Genomic DNA, 26,912 nt, shown 5'->3' on the forward strand with positions numbered 1-26,912 from the left:
TAGAAACATAATCGGGCGAACCGGGATTCGAACCCACAATCATAGGTTTCTGGCGTGCCCAAGGGATGCAACTCTGCACAGCGAATCACGGCGCTTTAGACGACTGGGCCACCCGTGCCCCCAATTAAAGTGAGAGAAATCATGAGAGAGTAAAACTGTGTGTGAAGTTACTGATAGGAAGGTGTGATGTCACTTCCAGACAGAAGCTATCAGAGGACTAGGTCCAGGGTATATATCCTAAAGAAATCGAGATGTAACTGGATCACCGAGGATGCTCTTCAACCTGAGCAGCTGTACACTCAGTTGGTAGTAAGGTCACTGGCTGCAGATAGACCAGTATTTATATATACCACATATGTATTGAAGTAATCATCTTTATCAGTTGTGACCATTCAGTGATACACAAAACTATTTTGGTCTTAGACTTTCATAAAAAAAAGTCGCCTCTTAGGACAAGCATACTAAGTAGTCGCATTTTAAGGACAGCATGGGTTGCTGAGGACCTATTTTACCCCCGATCAAAGAATTTGTGAAATCTACTAGGGCTGGGACGAGGCCAAATTTACTACCCGGGTATTCACCCCCCTATTACCCGACTCTACCTGGGTATCAGCTGTAGGTATCAAGAGATAGGTCCAAATGTCTGATTGGGAATAGTTTGACCGTAGCCCTGGAAAAATGTATTTAGATACTGTATAAAACGAACTTGTCATGCATACACTGAAGTTGACTGAAGTTTTATCTTTATTCTAACACATAAAATCATAAGGAATGCGTGGATAGTCAGAAAGAAATGTGAACATTAGTGACTAGTAGTGTAACCATGGAGTTCTAAATAAGTCTGCCATTAAACAAAATATCACGTGACTAACTATGGGTCCGGGTAGTCCTGTGGGTACCCGGGTCCTACTCAGTACCCACCCGACCCCAGTATCCGCGTTACCCTTCCCAGCCCTAAAATCTACACAACTGAACTATACACAAAGTGTCCTGGGTTATATGTCTTGCTCCCTCTACAGTTGACTAGGCGTAGGACAAATCAGGACAAACTTGGTACCCAAGTAACAAAGTTCAAGGAATATCTTCAATCTGAGTGGACCATTGATAACAAACTATTACAAGTTAAGAATGGATTCCCAATTAATAATGGTTTCTTAATCATGAAAATAAAACACCAAAAGTCAATGTCACTCCATACAATCAAACACTTTTGTGTTGAACCTTGATGTGTCGAACTTGTGGTTTTCTCAATGTAAAGGTTTCGTCCCTGCATATTCCTTCTTTATTCATCATTTTTGGTTGTGTCAAACCTCGGATAACTCAAAGTATTTACATTGGTCCCTTCAACTTCAGCACAACTGTGTTTGACTGTACATGTGTGTGTCGAGCATCACTGCACACTACCCTAATACCAGAATTTACTGTATGTATGTATATATAAAATGGTGTTTACAAATTGTCTCTTCAAGAAACTTTAACTAGATTAATCATGGTCTAAGCGCATTTACAAAGTCTCAATTCAATTTAATTTAATTTATGAACTGTTTGAAGCGTCATTAAAATCCTTCCGCTTCTATAATATTTCAGTGTTATCCATTTCAGGGCCAATATCAAAAACATAGATTTAACGAAGAATGTGTCTTCGCATCCCATCATATACCCTGCAGTTATCTACATTTCCTGGTGACCACATGGCCATCCTTGGTAACTCCTGGATGTACCAGAGCTGATGTGGACTTTCTAGCACATGGTTCTTCCATTGTTTCAGTGGCTCCTGATAACTTTAGTCCAAGCAGTGTCCAGCAGAGTGACATAGATGGGAGTCATTGGGAGTTGTCATTTCAAGTCCGTCTATCTTATCAGCTTTCAAAATGTCGTTTTCCATCAAGATATAGCATAAACTCTGAAAAGAAAAGAAAGAAATGAAAGTTGTGTTTCTCTGTTTGTTAGTTATATAACAGCATAATGAGCAATTATCCAGGTAATCACATTGGCATTTAAATTATCTCACCTGGACCAGATAAACTAATGACTGATGTTATGAGCAACGTCCCACAACCTCAGGGTACGTTGACACAAAATCACCCAAGTCTGACCATCTGATCTATTCAGCCACCTCTAATGACAAGCATAACTTGCTGGGGACCTGTTCAAATCCTAGGTGAATAAACCTTATGAGTATTTAAGTCATTATACATATGTTAATGCAGGGTTTCTAATCTGTAGCATAAAATCATACATCATAACGTCTATTAATGAGGAGGGGGCATTGGTGGCCCAGTCGTCTAAGGCGCCGCGATTCGCTGTGCAGAGTTGCGTCCCTTGGGCACCCCAGAAACCTAGGATTGTGGGTTCGAATCCCGGTTCACCCCGATTATGTTTCTAGGTTTGTCAGCACCATACCCGTGTCCGTGGGTTTCACCAAAGTGGTAAACGTCTAAGACCTGCATCACTTCAGGCTTTTCTCCCACATTAAGCTGACATGCTGCGATATAACTGGAATACTGTTAAAAGCGGCGTTAAACCCAACTCACTATTAATGAGGAATTCATACATTTAACAAACTACTACTACTCCTCCTACTACTACTACTTCATAATTCTAGATAATAATAATGGCGTGCATATTTATTTAAATCAATACCCTAAAGCATGCTCAAAGCCCTACATTATTACCCTAGGCAGTGTATCATTGCACTCGATTTTCATCCCCTTGGGAGTATACAACCCAAAGTGCCTGTGAGGCGCAACAAGGTTAAGTCATATTACCTTCTCCTCCTACCGGGTACCCATTCAATGCTGGGTGAACAGAGGCATGTTTCAAACAAAGTTGCCTAAGGAGACCCCACATGTTACATGTGTTTGAGTGAGTGAGTATGGTTTTACGCCGCTTTTAGCAATATTCCAGCAATATTCCCTTTACATGTGCACTGCTTTACTGCGTATCTCGTGTTATGGTAATGGCGGCAATAGGGGTTTGTACACATGTTTATGTAGGGAGGCCCTTTCCCAGGTTAATTGTACACTGTTTATTTGGCTACATACTAGGTGAACAAGCAAAGAAAATACAACACACGTCCGCACTATATTTTATATAAGTCATTGCCTGAGAACCTTTTATTTCTTTGAACCTTATATAGATCTCAGAATCAGTCACATATCTGATTCCTAGTTGTTTACAAACATTTACTATGTCCATACATCCATTTATATATCAATGAGTCAGTGAGTGAGTTGGGTTTAACGTCACTTTTAACAGTATTCCAGTTATATCACGCCGTGTCAGCTTAATGTGGGAGGAAAGCCCGAAGTGATGCAGGTCTCAGACGTTTACCACTTCGGTGAAACCCACGACCACGGGTATGGTGCTGACAAACCTAGAAACATAATCTGTGCGAACCGGGATTGGAACCCACAATCACAGGTTTCTGGCGTGCCCAAGGGACGCAACTCTGCACAGCGAATCGTGGCGCCTAAGACAACTGGGCCACCCGTGCCCTCTATATATCAATGAAATGCTTGAAGTTGTAAATTGGTTTCTTCAGTTAGAAACGGTTTGGTGCATTTTTGGACCCGAAAAGTCTGAAGCATACACTTCTCAATACATAAATAAATACACTCAATAAATGAACATATTGTACAAACCAGCATAGGATTTGGGAATAACTCTCGGCAGATTTTCATCCTGAGAGTCAAACGTGAAATGAAAGTCATTAGTTGTCTCCCTTACTCCAGTGTCAACATCCAAAACTTCAGCATGAACTTTGACCTGCATGAGAGACTTGTGAGTATACACCACCTGCCAAAGACAAAGGGTCGTATTTCATCAACATATTCACATCACAAATGTTTAATTAAGGAATATGTTTTTAGATTTGTTTATTTTTCGGGGTTATTTTCATGTACATTAAATAGTGGTTGGTTGGTTTGTTGTTTAACGCCGCACTCAGCAATATTCCAGCTATATTACAGCGGTCTGTAAATAATCGAGTCTGGACCAGACAATCCAGTGATTGATTTCATGCGCATCGATCTACGCAAGTGGGATACAATGACATGCATCAACCAAGTTAGCGAGCCTGACCACCGATCCCGTTAGTCAACTCTTACGACAAGCATAGTCGCCTTTTACGGCAAGCATGGGTTGCTGAAGACCTATTCTACCCCAGATCTTCACGGGTCTGTACATTAAATAACCCGATAGTGAAACACAAGAGTGAGTGAGTGAGTGAGTGAGTGAGTTTTACGCCGCTTTTAGCAATATTCCAGTAATATCACGGTGGGGGACACCAGAAATGGGCTTCACCCATTGTACCCAGTGAAACACATAGCGCATTCCGTCATGAGTATGCGTGAGTGAGTTAGATGGGTTTAACTCTGCTTTGAACAGTATTTCAGTTTATGTCATGGTGTGTCTGCTTTATATGGGAGGAAAGTGATGCCGGTCTGAGACTTTGGTGAAACCCATGAGCGTAGGTGGTGACAAGCCTAGAAATAGGCAGGACGGCCTTCCCTCCACTCTCTGTGACCAATGTTGCCTATCTTTGATTTGTGACCTGTGTACTGTACACAGGACGGCCACCTGCTCTCTGGCACCTCTCTCTTGAAGTATTGTAGAATGATGGTTACAGATTCACTTGGGCCAGACAATCTGTGCACTAAACCGTTCTGTTACCTGGGACGACAGCAGGAGTAGTGAGCCAATCTCCACCGGTTTCTTGAACACAATATCATCAACCACCTTAAGCACTGGCCGCTTGCAGCTGAAATTGAAATATTCAATTTTGATTACTACCGCCCTTAACAACTTCACAATTTTCTCTCGAAATCTTCAAAATTAAGGACTTGTTTATGATCATGTACCATATAGCATGGATATTAATTGAAGTACAAGCTAATTCACAGCAATAGTTGAACCTATATTGCAACAGTGTCACAATTGTTGAGGCTATATTGCAACAGTGTCACAATAGTTGAACCTATATTGCAACAGTGTCCCAATAGTTGAACCTATATTGCAACAGTGTCACAATTGTTGAGTCTATATTGCAACAGTGTCCCAATAGTTGAACCTATATTGCAACAGTGTCCCAATAGTTGAACCTATATTGCAACAGTGTCCCAATAGTTGAACCTATATTGCAACAATGTCACAATAGGTGAACCTATATTGCAACAGTGTCACAATAGGTGAACCTATATTGCAGCACTAGCGCAAAAGTATTTTGCAATATTGCAATACTACCACATTAGTAAAATTCATCTTGACAGTCACCACTAAAGAATACTGACTTGGTTTATCGAGATAAGCTGCCTATCACAGTAAAATACTCAAAATAAATAACCATTACCAATTTATCTTGAGTTGCTTGTCTACGAATATGGAGGAAAACAACCCCATGAGTAACTACTAGTAGAGGGACGATACAATGATGCATTGGTGGATTGCGATTTTTTACTTCTCGATACAAGTTGCGATATATAAATATATTTTTTAATAAATGTTACACCAAACACTAATTACTAGTGAAAATGAATAGTGAAAACGTAAACATTTTCATACATTGTGCCATACTTGACACAGTCAACTGTAAATCGTTAGTGTGCCATCCTGTGAATGTAAAAGATGACTTACACACCACAGAAAAGGGCACATGCCAGTATCGTGATACATATCTGATCGTGAGCAAGGTATCATGATACATATCAGATCGCACAATTAGTGTACGGTCCCAGCCCTACTATGGTAACTACCACTGTAGCCTTGTCAGCCTGCTGCCTGTCTCCTTACAGATCCGACCGCCTCCATGGTCTAATGGTAGAGCATCCGCCCGGAGAGCGGAAGGTCCGGGGTTCAATCCATACCAAAAGACGTTAAAAGATGGTACTTGTTGTTACCCTGTCTGGCGCTCAGCATTAAGGGGCTAAAACAAGGACAAGTCGGCTCGGAGTCAGTATACTGTGTCTGAGTGGGGTATTCATGTAAAACTGCGGCATGGTATCTCAGTCAGCTAGCACTATAAATTGGCATCAGTCCGAACAAGTACAAGCAGCCACACAAACACACACATGAGCATGCACGTCGCTATATAAATGCAATAATCTTGGATGCGACGTTAAACCCCATTTCACCTCCTTACAGATCCTTATTTACAGATTGAGTTCAGGCATCACATTTAAATAAACTCTGCAGCAGTGAATATTGCACAAAATATCACCTGAAACAGCAATTTATACAGTATTATGTTTTAAATTGGTTGCTATCGGCTTAGAAATACCCAATGGCCTGGACTCAATGGAGGTAAAATATGATGAATACCAAAAGAAAGCAATCCATACCCAATATGAATGATAACTTTGTTTGTTGTTTAACACCACACTCAGCAATATTCCAGCTACAAGATAGTGGTCCGTAAATAATCAAGTCTGGACCAGACAATCCAGTGATTGACATCATGTGCATCGGTACACGCAATTGTGATACTGATGACATGCATCATCCATGTCACCAAATCTGCCTACTCTGTCCAATTTGTCGCCTCTTACAACAATCGTGGGTTGCTGTGGTCCTACTCTTACCCGAACTAAATAGCCAATGACTCGAAGCATTATCTGACTCCTTGCCATACTAATCATGCATATCACCTGTACATAGCTGCATTAGTCCAAGCCACCTCCATGGCCTGTCTCATCAGGAAGCCTCCAAATATCTTGTAGTGGACATTCCTTTGCTAAAACAAGTAAGCATTCACTAGGTTGGTTGGTTAGTTTGTTGTTTAACGCCGCACTCAGCAATATTCCAGCTATATGACGGCGGTCTGTAAAATAATCGAGTCTGGACCAGACAATCCAGTGATTGATATCATAAGCATCGATCCACGCAATGGGGATCGATGGCATGCTTCAACCAAGTCAGCGAGCCTGACCACCCGATTCCGTAAGTCGCCTTTTACAACAAGCATAGTCACCTTTTCGGCAAGCATGGGTTGCTGAAGACCTATTCTACCCCGGAATCTTCACGGGTCGCATTCACGAGGGGTCAAATGAGAGGTTACTGAGCTGGGTTCTCAGTGGTATCATTCTATCACTATGAGTTAACAATGTTTCAGTGTACGTGTTTGCTATTTCTATTTTCATGTTTCATACACTGAAACAGGCATTATCGTGATTATTGCACATCTGGTACTATGTAAACAGATAATACACATGTATAGCTAACTGTGATGAAACACATGTGTTATAACGCTTGCATGGAATTTGATTTGCTGATGAAAACTTTGATCTTTCTCGTACTACTTTTGATTCATTGATTCATTCATTTAGTCATTCATAAGTTTGATTAAAAGGGTAAACAATAATGGATACCTCATAATGTAGGTGTATTCATTGAATGAAAATTGTATACATGATGCATTTTATTCATACATAAACGTATCATCAGTTACATACAGTGAGTGAGTTTGGTTTTATGCCGCTTTTAGCAATATTCCAGCAATATCACAGCAGGAGACACCAGAAATGGGCTTCACACATCATACCCATGTCGGGAAGTTCGGCAACTGGTAGTTCCCGAATGGTACTCAACCAAACAAAATGAACAAGAATCTGTTCTTTACTAAGAAACTGTTTTTCCAAATATAACATTTATGACATTTGACTACTTTCTAAATGGCATTTACTTTCTAAATGGCATTTTGTATTTGCCAGAAGCAATCTTGGACAGTACTAATTATAACGTTCATTTGAGTGTGTTTTTTTATGATATTTACAGAAAGCTCAGGACACCAGAAGGTGCATCCTAGTATATTGCCGTATATATCAGTTCGACATACCTCGGGATGACACATGATCATGTTTTTCAGCAAAGTTTTCTCCATCCAGACACTGCCAGGGGGCTTGATACGAACTTTGAATGTCCCTCCCCTGGAACATTTATACAATGCTGAAACGTGTAATACTGAAAGGTGTATACAGACAGTCATACCTACAAGAGACCCTCTCCCTCAGGCAGTCATGCACTTGCATCTGAGAGCTGTACAACGAGTTTCTGATGCTGGTAACGCAATATGGTCTTCAAGATCATGTCCCTAGCTATGGTTAATTAATTATTTAGTGCTGCCTGAATACCTCTATTATGAGAAGATAATGTGCCACTGAATAGGTGACCGAAATAATATGACCAAAAACTTAATAAAATAAAATAAAATCCAAGGCATGTGGTTTGGAAATCAGTGGATGTCAAGATTGCAAATTGTTATCCAAATACGGGAGTAAAATATATGTATGATAAAGAATCATTGTGACCCTAAATATCTTTTGATACTTTTGTTTATATTTTTTAAGATTTTGCACAAAACTACTTTTTAAGTCACAAATACAAGGGGTGGTGAACCGTCCCTGTGTGTTAGGTAGGGAGAATTTAAGTTTCAAGGTTTTACATTTGTAATGAACTAATTTAATTTTCCGGTAGACAACTGCACAAAAAGTATATAATAAATAGGATATTCCATATGTCTCGTGAAATATCATGTTTCTCTCATCTTGTGACAGGGGAAAATGTGATATTTTCATTCGTGGCTATGCCACTCTACACCTCTATTTCCTCTTTGTTCTAACTATGACGAAACAACTCGAGACTAAACACTAAATCACACGTTATATATGCACCATTGAGACAGGCTTTAGCGTAACAAGACGTATGTTCCGATTGAACAAGTTAGTCATGCTTCAGTTACCTCCCCTTAGCGGCATGCTCACCAGTCATGTGGACGCAAGATGGATAAATGCAGTTTTGAAGAAAGTAAAAATAAAATAGCAAACATGTGTGCATTCATGTGCCTGAAAAATGACATATTATTTCGTACCTCTGAACTGAAAAATATGCATATAGGATTTGTTTGTTTGTTGTTTAACTCTGCACTCAGCAATATTCCAGCTATATGACAGTGGTCTGTAAATAATCAAGTCTGGACCAGACAATACAGTGATTGACATCATGATCATTGATCTACGCAATTGGGATACGATGACATGCATCAACTAAGTCAGCAGGCCTGATCCTCTGATCCTCTCAGTCGCCTCCTCCAACAACAAGCATGGGTTACTTAAGACCTATTCTAAACTGCACATAGGAGAAATTTGCTGTAAAAAATTGTGAGTTTAATTTTTTATTTCCATTTAAAACAAAACAACCAAAAATCCTTAATTAATCCAAGTCCAACATCCAACAGTAGTCAATTTCTGTATCCAAGCATTTTACTTATCAAGGAATACATTTATGAAAGGAGGCCCTTTTTTTAAGGATTAATTCACGTCTGTCTAAATCTGACACAAGCCCTATTCTGGTGTCATGAAATCATTGATCTTAGATCATCCAGGGTGAATCTGGGATACAAAATAGTTTGGGCCGCAACACAGACCCATAATTTTTTAACTGCAAAATAGTACAAGCTCCTGTTGTGTGAGAGTGTAAAAAGACTTACTTAGTATCAATAGTTTGTAGAAACAAGTCATGAACTATAAGAATCTCATCGTTGCTGGGAGGTGTCTTTAACAACATCTTCCTGGCCTCCTCTTGGCGAAGCAGCTTGCTGGCTGGAAGAACAATATATAGAAAAAATATACTTTCTCCATTTCAGCTTTTAGAGTTCGGTCTGCAAGGAGATGGAAACTCTGTGAATATAAAGGACCACCCCTGGAGCAGCCAACCAACAGCACGACCACCCCTGTAGCCCACCCACCCCTGTACCAGCCCACTGATGTCGTCCACCCACCAACAGCACGACCACCCCTGTAGCCCACCCACCCCTGTACCAGCCCACTGCTGTTGTCCACCCACCAACAGCACTACCACCCCTGTAGCCCACCCACCCCTCTACCAGCCCACTTCTGTCGTCCACCCACCAACAGCACGACCACCCCTGTAGCCCATCCACCCCTCTACCAGCCCACTGCTGTCGTCCACCCACCAACAGCACGACCACCCCTGTAGCCCACCCACCCCTGTACCAGCCCACTTCTGTGGTCCACCCACCAACAATAAGACCACCCCTGTAGCCCACCCACCCCTGTACCAGCCCACTGCTGTCGTCCACCCACCAACAGCACGACCACCCCTGTAGCCCATCTACCCCTGTACCAGCCCACTGGTGTCATCCATCCACCAACAGCACGACCACCCCTGTAGCCCATCTACCCCTGTAGCAGCCCACTGGTGTCGTCCACCCACCAACAGCACGACCACCCCTGTAGCCCATCCACCCCTGTACCAGCCCACTGCTGTCGTCCACCCACCAACAGCACTACCACCCCTGTAGCCCACCCACCCCTGTACCAGCCCACTGCTGTCGTCCACCCATCAACAGCACGACCACCCCTGTAGCCCATCCACCCCTGTACCAGCCCACTGCTGTCGTCCACCCACCAACAGCACTACCACCCCTGTAGCCCACCCACCCCTGTACCAGCCCACTGCTGTCGTCCACCCATCAACAGCACGACCACCCCTGTAGCCCATCCACCCCTGTACCAGCCCACTGCTGTCATCCATCCACCAACAATAAGACCACCCCTGTAGCCCGACCACCCCTGTACCAGCCCACTGCTGTCATCCATCCACCAACAATAAGACCACCCCTGTAGCCCGACCACCCCTGTACCAGCCCACTGCTGTCATCCATCCACCAACAATAAGACCACCCCTGTAGCCCACCCACCCCTGTACCAGCCCACTGCCACCGTCCACCCACCAACAGTAAGACCACCCCTGTAGCCCATCCACCCCTGTACCAGCCCACTGCTGTTGTCCACCCACCAACAGTAAGACCACCCCTGTAGCCCACCCACCCCTGTACCAGCCCACTGCCGTTGTCCACCACCCAACAGTAAGACCACCCCTGTAGCCCATCCACCCCTGTACCAGCCCACTGCTGTTGTCCACCCACCAACAGTAAGACCACCCCTGTAGCCCACCCACCCCTGTACCAGCCCACTGCTGTCGTCCACCCACCAACAGTAAGACCACCCCTGTAGCCCATCCACCCCTGTACCAGCCCACTTCTGTGGTCCACCCACCAACAATAAGACCACCCCTGTAGCGGCCCACCAACAGAAAGCCCACCTCTGTAGCCCATCCACCCCTGTTCCAGGACTTTTTTGTTCAGTTCTCAAAATTTTAATTGAGAACTTTGGCAAAATGTTTTTCAAAGCATAGTCTGCATCATGCCTTTGAAACTCGTGCGTAAAGCTTGAGAAAGCTTCTTTCTGATTGGTTAATGTTGACCTCCAGTTAGTCATTGCATTGCTCATTTCAAAGTTTGCGAAAGGCCATTCTGACACGACCTGTAATGGTGAATCTCAGATCTTTGTGTAGGGGTACCGTGCACAAACATTTGATTTTAATGAGAGTAAATACTGTAGGTTCCACTGTAGCCCCTCACTGTAGCCCCCACAGTATCCACCACTGTAGCCCCCACAGAGCCACCACTGTAGCCACCACTGTAGCCCCCACCATTGTAGCTCCCACTGTAGCCACCACCACTGTAGCCCCCACAGTATCCACCACTGTAGCCCCCACAGAGCCACCACTGTAGCCACCACCATTGTAGCCCCCACTGTAGCCCCCACCATTGTAGCTCCCACTGTAGCCCCCACCATTGTAGCTCCCACTGTAGCCCCCACCATTTTAACCCCCACTGTAGCCACCACCATTGTAGCCCCCACTGTAGCCCCCACCATTGTAGCTCCCACTGTAGCCACAACAGTACCCAGCGCTGCAGTCTCCCACTCACCTTCTCCTTTCCTGAACAGAGCCTCCTCTTCTGGACCCTTTGGTACAAGCCTGTTGACAACAGCAGCCCTGGAACATCCATCACTGACTAGGTATAGACTTTGCGATGCACATTATATAACAAGAGGTGAGGTGAAAAGGGAGTTAATGTCGGGTCCAAGATAAATGCACTTATATAGCTACATGCGTGCACGAGTGTGTGTGTCTGTGGGTGCTTGTACTAGTCCGGACTGATGCCAATTTATAGTGCTAGCCAGCTGAGATACCATGCCACAGTTTAACATGAATACCCCACTCAGACACACTATACTGACTCCGAGCCTTTGTTTCAGCTCCTTAATGCCGAGCATAAGACAGGGTAACAACAAGTACCATCTTTTAACGTCTCTAGGTATAACATGGCTCAGGATCGAACCTTGGACCTTCTGCGCCCCAGACAGATGCTCTACCACAAGACCACGGAGGCTGTCCATTATAACAAGAAGTGGTAGTGCACAGTCAGTCATCTGAACAGAAGTCATGCAATTTGATTCATAATTGGAAACCTTACAACCATACAATGTATTCACTGGGATTGTGTCCTTGGGTGATGATCCATTAGAATGATGTAAAAGCCCACATGCAGTAACAATGACTGTAGGCCTATAAATCCAGGATGACAACTGCAGCCTGCATCATTATTTTATCATGCTGCGTCACAATATGCAAAACTCTAGGTGGACTCTTACCTAAGGTACCACAACTTGGTCGGTATAGTTGAGCCTTTAGTATCTGCTGATTCTGGGTTCAAATCCCGGTTAATGATTATGGGATGGTCAGCACCATACCCATGCTAATGTATCGCCAAAGCGACAATTAGGATCGGGTGGCAAGACTCGCTGACTTATAGCTGGAATATTGCTGAGTGCGGCGTTAAACAGCAAACTAACAAAACAAAGAAAGAAAGAGTTGAACGTGGTTGTCCTCTCACAGTCTAACTGATACCCCTTGACATAATCGTGGTACTGTTAACATTACGTCCCTGTTAAGCTTTGTACCAAGGCCTACCTGTTTGTGACTGGGTCTCTTGCAACCATGATGAACCTTGCATTGAGTATCTTCTGCCACGTGCTGTGTATTTCCTGTAATCAAATAACATCAGGCAGGATGAAGCTGTCAGTGTTACCAATGACAATAAATAATTCATATGAAAAGTCCCTGTACCAATTTGAAGCATGTTCGTAACTGTAACTATTTGTAAAGATGAACAACCATTGATTGCCGTTTTGGGGAACAACAGAAAATGGTTTTCACTACCTGTTTGGTAGCCGTCGTACCACCAATATGTATGTACCGACCTGCTACACCAGACAATAACACACCAACATGGTGTACTGACCTCCTACACCAGACAATAACACCAACATGGTGTACTGACCTCCTACACCAGACAACAACACCAACATGGTGTACTGACCTCCTACACCAGACAACAACACCAACATGGTGTACTGACCTCCTACACCAGACAACAACACCAACATGGTGTACTGACCTCCTACACCAGACAACAACACCAACATGGTGTACTGACCTCCTACACCAGACAACAACACCAACATGGTGTACTGACCTCCTACACCAGACAACAACACCAACATGGTGTACCGACCTCCTACACCAGACAACAACACCAACATGGTGTACCGACCTGCTACACCAGACAACAACACCAACATGGTGTACTGACCTCCTACACCAGACAACAACACCAACATGGTGTACTGACCTCCTACACCAGACACCAACACCAACATGGTGTACTGACCTCCTACACCAGACAACAACACTAACATGGTGTACCGACCTCCTACACCAGACAACAACACCAACATGGTGTACTGACCTCCTACACCAGACAACAACACCAACATGGTGTACCGACCTCCTACACCAGACAACAACACCAACATGGTGTACCGACCTGCTACACCAGACAACAACACCAACATGGTGTACTGACCTCCTACACCAGACAACAACACCAACATGGTGTACTGACCTCCTACACCAGACACCAACACCAACATGGTGTACTGACCTCCTACACCAGACAACAACACTAACATGGTGTACCGACCTCCTACACCAGAAAACAACACCAACATGGTGTACTGACCTCCTACACCAGACAACAACACCAACATGGTGTACCGACCTCCTACACCAGACAACAACACCAACATGGTGTACTGACCTCCTACACCAGACAACAACACCAACATGGTGTACCGACCTCCTACACCATACAACAACACCAACATGGTGTACTGACCTCCTACACCAGACACCAACACCAACATGGTGTACTGACCTCCTACACCAGACAACAACACTAACATGGTGTACCGACCTCCTACACCAGACAACAACACCAACATGGTGTACTGACCTCCTACACCAGACAACAACACCAACATGGTGTACCGACCTCCTACACCAGACAACAACACCAACATGGTGTACTGACCTCCTACACCAGACAACAACACCAACATGGTGTACCGACCTCCTACACCAGACAACACCAACATGGTGTACTGACCTGCTACACCAGACAACAACACCAACATGGTGTACTGACCTGCTACACCAGACAACAACACCAACATGGTGTACTGACCTCCTACACCAGACAACAACACCAACATTGTGTACTGACCTGCTACACCAGACAACAACACCAACATGGGTATACCTACCTGCTCCAGGTTCATTGTGACCTCCATAGACGACGTTCCGACCCATGCCATGTGACCTGTCATCTTGATGTCATGATAGGGGGACACAACATAGTTGTGTAGTTCTGCAACATGAACACAATGGAGTGAATCTATATCACAAATGAGGGGGGGAGGCTTGTACAACTCAATCGTCTAAGGTGCTGCACTTGATTTATCATATAGTATGGCTACAGTTAGCAACGTCAGAATCCTATGATCTTATGTGTCTTTTTGTTTCTCAGGACCATACTCATGTTCATAGCTTTCAGGGGGCATGGGTGGCCCAGTCGTCTAAGGCGCCGTGATTCGCTGTGCAGAGTTGCATCCCTTGGGCACGCCAGAAACCTAGGATTGTGGGTTCGAATCCCGGTTCGCCCCGATTATGTTTCTAGGTTTGTCAGCACCATGCCCGTGCTCGTGGGTTTCACCGAAGTGGTAAACATCTGAGATCTGCATCACTTCAGGCTTTCCTCCCACATTAAGCTGACACGCCGTGATATAACTGGAATACTGTTAAAAGCGGCGTTAAACCAAACTCACTCACTCACTCATAGCTTTCACCAAAAAAGGTCACCAAGGTCTGCACCACTTTGGGCTTTCCTCAACCATGAAGCTGACGAGCTGTGACATAACTGAAATACTGTTCAAAGAGGTGATAAACCCAAATCACGCCCACAAACAGGTGAGTGAGAGATATGGGTTTTCCATCTGTATGTGTTCGTCTTGTCAATGTAATACCTTGTAGGAAGCATTTCACAAATATTTACCACTTCTATGTTGACAAAGTTGCTGACTAGCTACGGATCACAATCTACTCAAAAGTGAAAAATAAAGTCCTGAATTTGTTGAGATTTAGCAGAAAGGGGACACAACTCTTCACATCACATTCACTACCACTGAATGTCGATAACTGTATCTTGTCTTTTTCTGACATGTTTATTGTTGTTTACTTCCACATGACCAGAAACTGATTTTATCAACAGGAACCCAACTGTATCCACTCTTCAAACAAGGACACAAACAAAAAAGTATACCTACCATAGCGATGACATGAAGCATCCGTGAAGATTTCAGTAAACAATTCTATGAGGTCAACGCTTTCTACATCTGACCAATGTTGTTATGTCTCATATATTTGTGGCATCTCAATTCCTATCCCCTGTCAACTGACCGTCTGTATGTCAGTATGTGTTCGTCTGGAGGCACTCGAATTTATCCATCTGATCAACTCACCATTTCATTAAGCAACTGCATTGACTCGCTGTGACATGGTACTGACTCACCTATCCTGTCGACGAGGGCTGTGACATGGTACTGACTCACCTATCCTGTAGACGAGGGCTGTGACATGGTACTGACTCACCTATCCTGTCGACGAGGGCTGTGACATGGTACTGACTCACCTATCCTGTCGACGAGGGCTGTGACATGGTACTGACTCACCTATCCTGTCTACGAGGGCTGTGACATGGTACTGACTCACCTATCCTGTCTACGAGGGCTGTGACATGGTACTGACTCACCTATCCTGTCCACGAGGGCTGTGACATGGTACTGACTCACCTATCCTGTCTACGAGGGCTGTGACATGGTACTGACTCACCTATCCTGTCCACGAGGACTGTGACATGGTACTGACTCACCTATCCTGTCGACGAGGGCTGAGACATGGTACTGACTCACCTATCCTGTCTACGAGGGCTGTGACATGGTACTGACTCACCTATCCTGTCGACGAGGGCTGTGACATGGTACTGACTCACCTATCCTGTCGACGAGGGCTGTGACATGGTACTGACTCACCTATCCTGTCGACGAGGGCTGTGACAATGCCTACTGGGGACTTCTCCTCAGGGTCAATGTCAGGGTCACTGTAGTGTGTGTAGCATATACACCCTGAAACAGACAAAACATTTCTGTGAAGTTTACTGGGCAAAGGTCAAGTGTGAAACAACACATTTGTTCACAAACAGATTTCATTATGTTAAGTTCCTTCTAAACTTTCAAAGGAGATATATCTCACTATCATCACCCCTGTGACTAACATCACAAGACCAATTTAGAGAGACACAATATGACTTACACCGTTTGCTGGGGACCTATTTTAACCCAGAATCCCAATGCAAAGCAGCCATCATAAGAGTGAGTGAGTATGGTTTCACGCAGCTTTTACCAATATTCGGCAAGGGACACCAGAAATGGGCTTCACACATTGTACCCATGTCGGGAATCGAACCCGGGTCTTCGGCGTGACGAGCAAACGCTTTAGCCACAAGGCTACCCGACCGCCTTCCCATCATAAGAAGAAACATACATGCCAAAGCTCAGCTTCCGCAGTCGGGCAATTTCAGATGTATATATAAATATGATTATATCTCAAAAGCATAGGAAAAGTACTGTCAAATATGTATGTGTTGCGTTCCACAACTAACTACATGCGTATCAAACATCAATGTTTTTTAACAAAATGGCCTCAGACCTTATTACAAATATCAATCACAGACAAACTTCGAAAATAAAGCAATTCATTCAAATGGCAATGGCAATATACAATATATTGCATTGCAGGACAAGACACAGCTCTACCAATAAATGATATATATTCACCAAAAGTTGCATGTAATATCAATGATTGGTTTGTCTACCAAGTGTAAAGTTTGCAGTAATTGTTTATAGAATTCTAGGACAAAGCTTGAGTATCCATGACTGCATCCTGAAACAACAAACAACAAACAGCAGACTGAACACCAAGGTTAGAGAACAACATGCAAGAGTATCGAGATCCTCCATGATCTGCCCCAACAAACAACAAACAGCAGACTGAACACCAAGGTTAGAGAACAACATGCAAGAGTATCGAGATCCTCAATGATCTGCCCCAACAAACAACAAACAGCAGACTGAACACCAAGGTTAGAGAACAACATGCAAGAGTATCGAGATCGTGCATGATCTGCCCTAACAAACAACACACAGCAGACTGAACACCTAGGTTAGAGAACAACATGCAAGAGTATCGAGATCCTCCATGATCTGCCCGAACAAACAACAAACAACACACAGCAGACTGAACACCTAGGTTAGAGAACAACATGCAAGAGTATCGAGATCCTCCATGATCTGCCCGAACAAACAACAAACAACACACAGCAGACTGAACACCTAGGTTAGAGAACAACATGCAAGAGTATCGAGATCCTCCATGATCTGCCCCAACAAACAACAAACAACACACAGCAGACTGAACACCAAGGTTAGAGAACAACATGCAAGAGTATCAAGATCGTGCATGATCTGCCCCAACAAACAACACACAGCAGACTGAACACCAAGGTTAGAGAACAACATGCAAGAGTATCGAGATCGTGCATGATCTGCCCCAACAAACAACGAACAACAGACTGAACACCAAGGTTAGAGAACAACATGCAAGAGTATCGAGATCGTGCATGATCTGCCCCAACAAACAACACACAGCAGACTGAACACCAAGGTTAGAGAACAACATGCAAGAGTATCGAGATCGTGCATGATCTGCCCCAACAAACAACACACAGCAGACTGAACACCAAGGTTAGAGAACAACATGCAAGAGTATCGAGATCGTGCATGATCTGCCCCAACAAACAACAAAAAACAGACTGAACACCTAGGTTAGAGAACAACATGCAAGAGTATCAAGATCGTGCATGATCTGCCCCAACAAACAACAAACAACAGACTGAACACCTAGGTTAGAGAACAACATGCAAGAGTATCGAGATCCTCCATGATCTGCCCCAACAAACAACAAAACAACAGACTGAACACCAAGGTTAGAGAACAACATGCAAGAGTATCGAGATCGTGCATGATCTGCCTGAACAAACAACACACAGCAGACTGAACACCAAGGTTAGAGAACAACATGCAAGAGTATAGAGATCGTGCATGATCTGCCCCAACAAACAACACACAGCAGACTGAACACCAAGGTTAGAGAACAACATGCAAGAGTATAGAGATCGTGCATGATCTGCCCCAACAAACAACACACAGCAGACTGAACACCAAGGTTAGAGAACAACATGCAAGAGTATAGAGATCGTGCATGATCTGCCCCAACAAACAACACACAGCAGACTGAACATCTAGGTTAGAGAACAACATGCAAGAGTATCAAGATCCTCAATGATCTGCCCCAACAAACAACACACAGCAGACTGAACACCAAGGTTAGAGAACAACATGCAAGAGTATCGAGATCGTGCATGATCTGCCCCAACAAACAACACACAGCAGACTGAACACCAAGGTTAGAGAACAACATGCAAGAGTATCGAGATTCTCCATGATCTGCCCCAACTAACAACACACAGCAGACTGAACACCTAGGTTAGAGAACAACATGCAAGAGTATCAAGATCCTCCATGATCTGCCCCAACAAACAACACACAGCAGACTGAACACCTAGGTTAGAGAACAACATGCAAGAGTATCAAGATCCTCCATGATCTGCCCCAACAAACAACACACAGCAGACTGAACACCTAGGTTAGAGAACAACATGCAAGAGTATCAAGATCCTCCATGATCTGCCCGAACAAACAACACACAGCAGACTGAACACCAAGGTTAGAGAACAACATGCAAGAGTATCGAGATTCTCCATGATCTGCCCCAACAAACAACAAACAGCAGACTGAACACCAAGGTTAGAGAACAACATGCAAGAGTATCAAGATCCTCCATGATCTGCCCCAACAAACAACACACAGCAGACTGAACACCTAGGTTAGAGAACAACATGCAAGAGTATCGAGATCCTCCATGATCTGCCCCAACAAACAACACACAGCAGACTGAACACCAAGGTTAGAGAACAACATGCAAGAGTATCAAGATCCTCCATGATCTGCCCGAACAAACAACAAACAACAAACAGCAGACTTAACACCAAGGTTAGAGAACAACATGCAAGAGTATCGAGATTCTCCATGATCTGCCCCAACAAACAACAAACAGCAGACTGAACACCAAGGTTAGAGAACAACATGCAAGAGTATCAAGATCCTCCATGATCTGCCCGAACAAACAACACACAGCAGACTGAACACCTAGGTTAGAGAACAACATGCAAGAGTATCAAGATCCTCCATGATCTGCCCGAACAAACAACACACAGCAGACTGAACACCTAGGTTAGAGAACAACATGCAAGAGTATCAAGATCCTCCATGATCTGCCCGAACAAACAACACACAGCAGACTGAACACCTAGGTTAGAGAACAACATGCAAGAGTATCAAGATCCTCCATGATCTGCCCGAACAAACAACACACAGCAGAATGAACATCTAGGTTAGAGAACAACATGCAAGAGTATCGAGATCCTCCATGATCTGCCCCAACAAACAACAAACAGCAGACTTAACACCAAGGTTAGAGAACAACATGCAAGAGTATCGAGATCATGCATGATCTGCCTGAACAAACAACACACAGCAGACTGAACACCAAGGTTAGAGAACAACATGCAAGAGTATCGAGATCGTGCATGATCCGCCCGAACAAACAACACACAGCAGACTGAACACCTAGGTTAGAGAACAACCTGCGAGAGTATCGAGATCCTCCATGATCCGACCGAAGCGGATCCCCTTCTGGAAGGTGATGTAGCGCTCCCGCACAGCCAGGTCCGTCTCCAGGGGAATGATGGCCTCCCAGTAGCCGTCCTGCATCCCTCGGTCCGCCAGCTCATCCTGGGACTTCCGCACTCGCGACACCTTGGGCATGGAATTTGGCCTGTAAAGAAGAACTTTGAATTAATACCAAGAAAATAATGGCAAGAAGAATAGCGTATGATTGTTTTACACCACAGGAATTTTACAGCTATTCATGGCAACTTGTCTATAATCCGAGTCGGTGTCAGACAAACCAGTGGTTGATATCATGAGCAGTGTCACGAGGTCATCAGGGAACAGGCAACCGAGAGAGTCACCAAGGACGACCATCTGATATGATGTAGTATAAGCATGGTAACTACTATACTTTACCCTGGACCCATAACGCTACAACCTGTTCAAATTCAGGGCAGTAAATCAATTTGTCTTAATGTTCTAGGGGGCACAGGTGGCCCAGTTGTCTAAGGCGCCGCGATTCACTGTGCAGAGTTGCATCCCTTGGGCACGCCAGAAACCTATGATTGTGGGTTCGGATCCTGGTTCGCCCCGATTATGTTTCTAGGTTTGTCAGCACCATACCCGTGCTCGTGGGTTTCACCGAAGTGGTAAACGTCTGAGACCTGCATCACTTCGGGCTTTCCTCCCACATGAAGTTGACAGGCCGCGATATAACTGGAATACTGTTAAAAGCTGCGTTAAACACAACTCACTCACTCACTCACTTAAAGTTCTAAATTATTGTTTTGCTTACCCATAATCTGTTGATGTTCCTACCATCTTCAGGAGAATATTTCGAGCTAAAAAAATAATCATCACTGAAGTTAATCAATAGTTAAACATGTTTAGTTGAGACAATCAAGATTTTACCATAGTTACCATGGTGAAACTAGGGGCTGTTCTGTTTCAATCAAAGGGTCCCGGTGAGGGATACGATGGCCCACATAGCCCACAATAGCATGTCGAACTGTTAATTCTTAGACACGACATCCTATTACTCAAACATGTTAATCAACACTAATAACATTTAACATTGGGTGCATAGTCAAACAGAAATGCAAACTCTAGTTATTAGTTGTGTAACCATAGAGTTTTAGATAAATTTTGTCTTTAAACATATATGTAGCAGGGCGTGGAGTCATCCCACAGATGACATCCTTACCTTGTCAGCTTGCTGACGGGGTTAACCTCTTTGGTCATGTGGACAAGGCGTCAAACCTCGGATCAGAAGGTCCGGGGTTTGAATCCCATCACGGGACTCGGAGATTTTATGGTCGCTAAATTGGCACCCAACGTGGGGCTGAGCATGTTCACATTAAATTTGAGCTAAATAAGCCTTGGTACCTTACTATGCGGCCCGGGACGTGCCTTCTGTTGATGGGGGAGTATGTAGCAGGGCGTGGAGTCATCCCACAGATGACATCCTTACCTTGTCAGCTTGCTGACGGGGTTAACCTTTTTGGTCATGTGGACAAGGCGTCCGACCTCATGTGACTAACCACAGGTCTGGGTAGTCCTGTGGGTACCCGGGTCCTGCTCAGTACCCACCTTACCCGAGTACCCGAGTTACCCGTCCCAGCCCTACTGCAGGGCATAATCAATTGTGGTATTTTGGATGTAGAAGTACCTTCTTTGATTGTCATGATGGGTGCCGCTGCTGAATAACATCTTGACTGCAGCTGACTCACAACTGCACGCGAAACTTGGAGGGACAGAAACATCCTGAAACATTAAGAGATGAAACAAATAATAAATATGAAACAAATAGAAGTCCTGGTTAATCTGGAAGGTACGCAGGAATTTATTTAGACTCAATCAGAGGCCAATATTGGCCCAAAGTCTTTGGCAACTGTCAGAAACAATTCCCAGTTCATGTAAATTTATTTGTAACCAATGACACAGCTATAAGACTATGTAGAGATTATTTGTAAATAATGATAAGGCTATGTAGGGATTATTTGTAAATAATGATAAGGCTATGTAGGGATTATTTGTAAATTATGATAAGGCTATGTAGAGATTATATGTAAATAATGATAAGGCTATGTAGGGATTATTTGTACTTCACTGATAATGGGACAACAAAGAGGAAGAGGTTTTAATGCTTAGTTTTGCATTATTGCAGTGTATGTAGTGTTAAAATATTTATGAATGAAAGAAAGAAAACAAATTATAATCCCAAATATTAACACAATAAACCTTTTTTTCCCCAATTCCCAAGTAAGGGCACATTGTTTGGATTACAGGGTAACTCACTGGGTATATGAATAAGATGCATTGACCTTCCACTGTAACTCATCTAATGAGTTCAACAGATACTGTAAATCTTACAATTAATGCATCTCCAAATTAATGCGACTGCTGACCCCTAGCCAAAAATGTGACTCAATATCAATGTGACTCCCCCCACCCCCAGTGGAATAATACATATCCTTACCTTAATCCAATCAAACAACAAACAGCAAATAGCACTGCTTATTAGCACTGAGTAAAGCACTTCCGTAATAACAATAAACATGATAAAGTGTTTTCATAAAAAACAACACACAGTTAATATGTTTACTCTGTTGACTGGCATTAAGGAAGTTCAAAGACAATATAATAATTGAACCAACAACAGTTCCGTGATTGGTATGCCGAGAAGGTGTCAACAAACTTGTCACGAGTGGGTAGAACTCTTGACCCCAGCAGTGATAACTCACCGAATGCCCATTGTGTAATTCCCATTCTTTGAATGACATTGTTATATACTTGTTACAACTGCTTAATAAAACACTCGCATTTTTCAGATTTAATTCACGCTCATGTTAATTTCAAGATTTACAGAATTCTGGTCCACTGGACAGATATTCCACTTACGATTAATCAGCACCATTAACTTTCAAATCGACTGGTTGGTCGAAATCATGTGAAATGTTATTTATCATATTTTGTTAATTAATCAACGAAAAGGACAGACATTGGTGGAATATTTGTGATATAAACATGAAGAAGATTTTAATACTTACGCTGATGTGTTGTTGTCTACTATCTACCTGGGACCAGTGTTCTTTAAGAAGCGCTGTATCTATTGGCTACCTGTAAAAATGTTAATCAAACCCTGTGGTATTATATATGTACTGTGTCAGAATAAAGCAAGGCTACATTCTTATAGTTTTAATGAAGTACAGGAACTTACATTTCTCCTTTATTCAGACAGACCTACTACTATGAAGCAAATGATCATGATGTGACTGTCATCGTGGAGTTTGGCAAGGTTGACGGAATGCCCGTTTATAATTTCAAAATAAGTTGCTGATTTGCTAATCGAATACGCAGGGTTACTTCACAATATTTTGATAATACGCACAAATTTTATTTTTGTAGCGTATCTGTAATGTTCGTTGCGTATTTGATACGCTTGGATTATATTTTACTGCGTATTTCTGCATTTCTGATACGTATTTCACGCAGATACACAGCTTATCTGGAGCTCTGGATTTAGTAAATATTAAAGAAAATCCATGTCACTCTACGATGTAACAACGTATGTCTTGCACGAATATGTTGACAGCTACAGGACATTAAAACTTGCAAAAACTAACACACACTGAAGTTGTCAGCAGCCAGCTGCTGCAGTGTCACTGTCTCCGCTTTAACGTAGTTGTCATCTTTTGTACAACCCATCACAACCTGGGGATGCCGATGCCATATAGCCTATATATACGTTATAGCGAGGGATGTGACGTCACACATAAACATTGTAATTTTTAAGATAACGTTATAGGTGAGTGATATGTTTCGCAGTTGATTCGTGAGAAAACTTCGAATGTATCTTGAGTGAACGAAAACCCACAACACGAGGCTGCAGTATCCAAAGACTTAAATTATACGTCTTTACAGTATCTAACCGCCGAAACCACTGTCATGTATGCGTATACTTTCGGACAAGAAGCATATTTCTGGGCTTAGATCTCGCGTATTATACCAGCCTATGGGGCCCAGTCTATACCTCATTGTACATAATTGTTCCTTGAGCACTTCTTTTTTCCGTTTATATGTTTTATTGACCTAGCTTTACCACCTTAGCTCAAAATCACATTCCATCACTCTCACAAACATACCGGACCATGTTTACATGGTTTGTGCAAAAACGCGCACCTGTCTGTAAACGGACACGGTCATCTTTCAGATATGCCCTAATGTATTGCATTTTAATGGATGCCATTGTTATTGATAAAAAAAGAAACTAAATCTTTATTATTTGTGAAACAAAATTCTAACATATGGCATTTTTGGGCTTCGTAAAATCCAGTCGTTTCATTATAGTTTTAGTCGACTTTCATAGGTTACAACTAAAAGCTCATCCAGCGAAAACGGCACATATACTTAACCGTTACACGAGAAAACATACAATTTTATGGATATCATCTTCTTGTTGTTATCCATAATGTTGTATGTTTTCTTGTTTTATTCACCTACGTTTTGAATGCCAATCGAACAGTTAACCGGTGTTGCTATGACAGTGTTTGTTTTCTCTATATTATAAAAAAATGTGTTTTGGTATGATATGTTGTCCTGTTCAATACACGTTATAGTGGCCATTTTCGCTTGGAACATTGTAAATTGTAATTCTACCATGAATTTGGAATTTACTCGATTCTGATTGGTCAATCAGAGGCTATTAAATCACAATAAACCCCCTCTGATTGAAACAGCTGGTTTGACGGCCGCATCACCGCGGAAGCTAATACTCACAGAATAGTACTATTTTCAGTCTTTGTCGGTAGGCATATTTGAATAAATATATCTACAATTACAGGTTCAAAATGCACAGATGCGGTTACTACAATATTCAAAGGATGTGTGGCAATACATTTCGTGCAGAAAAACACGACATAAATCAACAAAGGGAATGTATTTACGTTTTGGAGACAACAGAGAGCTTGAATTTTGGTGCTTTTCTATATACGACTGTGACGTCATATCTTTTGCGTCACATTGAGGATATGACGTCATAATGGTGACGCGCGATGTAGAGCGAAAGCCTTGCAAAGCTTGCTTTGTTTTCTTTAGGGATGCCCACCTCATGTTAGCTTACCAAGTTGCCGTGCTTATATGCTTTCAATGCCTGTCATATGTTCGAGTGAAGTATTACGGTGTAAACAAACTGCTTGAGTATATACAGCACCATATTTTGTTCGGTGATTCCTTAATTCAGATCGATAACCCACTCAAAACACTGAACTCAACCCATGCCGCTTCAATCAGTATTTTTGCTAACACCAAAGAGTTCGCATTATATTTAGTCATGGTAGAATGGAGATAAACATACTGTGTTTTCAATGTAGAGCTAGGTTACCTGTAGATTTAACCCCGCTAAATTTAACATTTGAAACCTCACGCTGCGCGTTCGGTTCCAAATTCAATTTAGCGGGGTTAAATCTACAGGTAACCTAGCTCTACATTGAAAACACAGTATGTTTATCTCCTAAATAGCTTGACTTTGTTTTATAATGTACATCACATGTCGATGCTGATTAAGTTCTAAAGAGAACTGAAAAGATCCGGGGTAGAATATGTCTTAAGTAACCCATGCTTGCCATTAAAGGAAAATATGCTTGTCGTAAGAGGCGACTAACGGGATCGGAATCGCTGACTTGGTTGATGCATTTAATCGCATCCCAATTGCGTGGATCGATGCTCATGATGTCAGTCACTGGACTGTCTGGTCCAGACTCGATCATTTACAGACCGCCGTCATGTAGCTAGAATATTGCTTTGTGCAAGATCTCTTATGACATATTTATGTGACTTGAATAAATAAAGATAATAAATAATTAATGGTTACAGTTCAGAATGTCGTCTGTGTGATTTATCCAGAGAATATGTATGGATGTGTAGCTATATTTGAATTCTTAGGCCTTGAAAAACCACCAGATAAATTGTAGTAGACACGTACGACGACTTCTCATTTCAGTGACTTAGAAGCAAGTGTCTGAGAACGTAGTATCTGTGTCTGAATAGTGTCTGAATATCAGTCAAGATCACTTAAAAGGCGTTCTAAAAGTGTTACATCGTCAGAACACGCTGAAACGTTCTAAATATACTTGTAGAACACTTCTGTTCTGGGTCGAGAACATCACAGTTCAGAATATTTTCAGAACACATGGACGCGTTCTAAAAGTGTTACATCCATGTGTTCTGTCTAGTGTTCAGAAGTAGACCACCTAAGTTTTGAGTGTAGGTAGATTCCCAAATTGCATGAAAATCTAAGAATTGATGATGTGCCTTGGTATTGAGATAGACACACACACGTGACTTCTGTTTTCGAGACACGCCTATTTCAAATAAACCAGGTGATAGAAGAATATTTATCTTGCTTTTCTTGCATTTGTAACTTTCTGATCTCATTAGGGTCGTTGTATTTCACCGGATAGACAAACCCTTGATGGTATCAGCATAAGCATGAATTGAGGCGTTAACGTTAACTATATTGTGCAGAACTCAAACGTGTTAGATTAAGCGCACACAGCTTTCTCCCGCCTGTACTAGGGAGTCTTTACATGATTCCAACATGTGCAAACACACACGATGGTAGCACCGACACTATATTAATATGAATAACAAGCGTTTGAGTTTATATAGACTATATCACTGGATTAACTTACCTCACCGTACCTTCCTACCGCAAGCGGACATGTAACAACTCGGCGACACCAG

At 42.9% G+C, this 26,912-nt stretch overlaps 1 protein-coding gene across 5 annotated transcripts; it reads right to left on the reverse strand.

Annotated features, from left to right (window-relative positions):
* LOC124120872 (acyl-coenzyme A thioesterase 9, mitochondrial-like) lies at positions 1-26,912 on the reverse strand. Of its 5 annotated transcripts, none has more exons than XM_048391218.1 (15): positions 26,861-26,912; positions 23,219-23,288; positions 21,838-21,932; positions 20,965-21,010; positions 20,144-20,334; positions 16,353-16,445; positions 14,529-14,632; positions 12,835-12,908; positions 11,789-11,856; positions 9,482-9,593; positions 7,832-7,922; positions 6,645-6,730; positions 4,675-4,762; positions 3,645-3,798; positions 1-1,903 (listed from the first exon to the last, which is right to left on the reverse strand). In XM_048391218.1, the coding sequence occupies exons 3-15, from the start codon at positions 21,929-21,931 to the stop codon at positions 1,860-1,862; spliced, it is 1,245 nt and encodes a 414-aa protein (XP_048247175.1). In that variant the 5' UTR covers position 21,932; positions 23,219-23,288; positions 26,861-26,912; the 3' UTR covers positions 1-1,859. The 5 variants fall into 5 exon arrangements, with proteins under 5 accessions (XP_048247175.1, XP_048247174.1, XP_048247172.1 ...); XM_048391217.1 differs by lacking the exon at positions 26,861-26,912 and adding an exon at positions 23,795-24,341; XM_048391215.1 differs by lacking the exon at positions 26,861-26,912 and adding an exon at positions 24,202-24,337.

Source organism: Haliotis rufescens, unplaced genomic scaffold (genome assembly GCF_023055435.1).
Source record: "Haliotis rufescens isolate VD_foot unplaced genomic scaffold, xgHalRufe1.0.p SCAF_9, whole genome shotgun sequence".
Taxonomy (NCBI): Eukaryota; Metazoa; Mollusca; class Gastropoda; order Lepetellida; family Haliotidae; genus Haliotis; species Haliotis rufescens.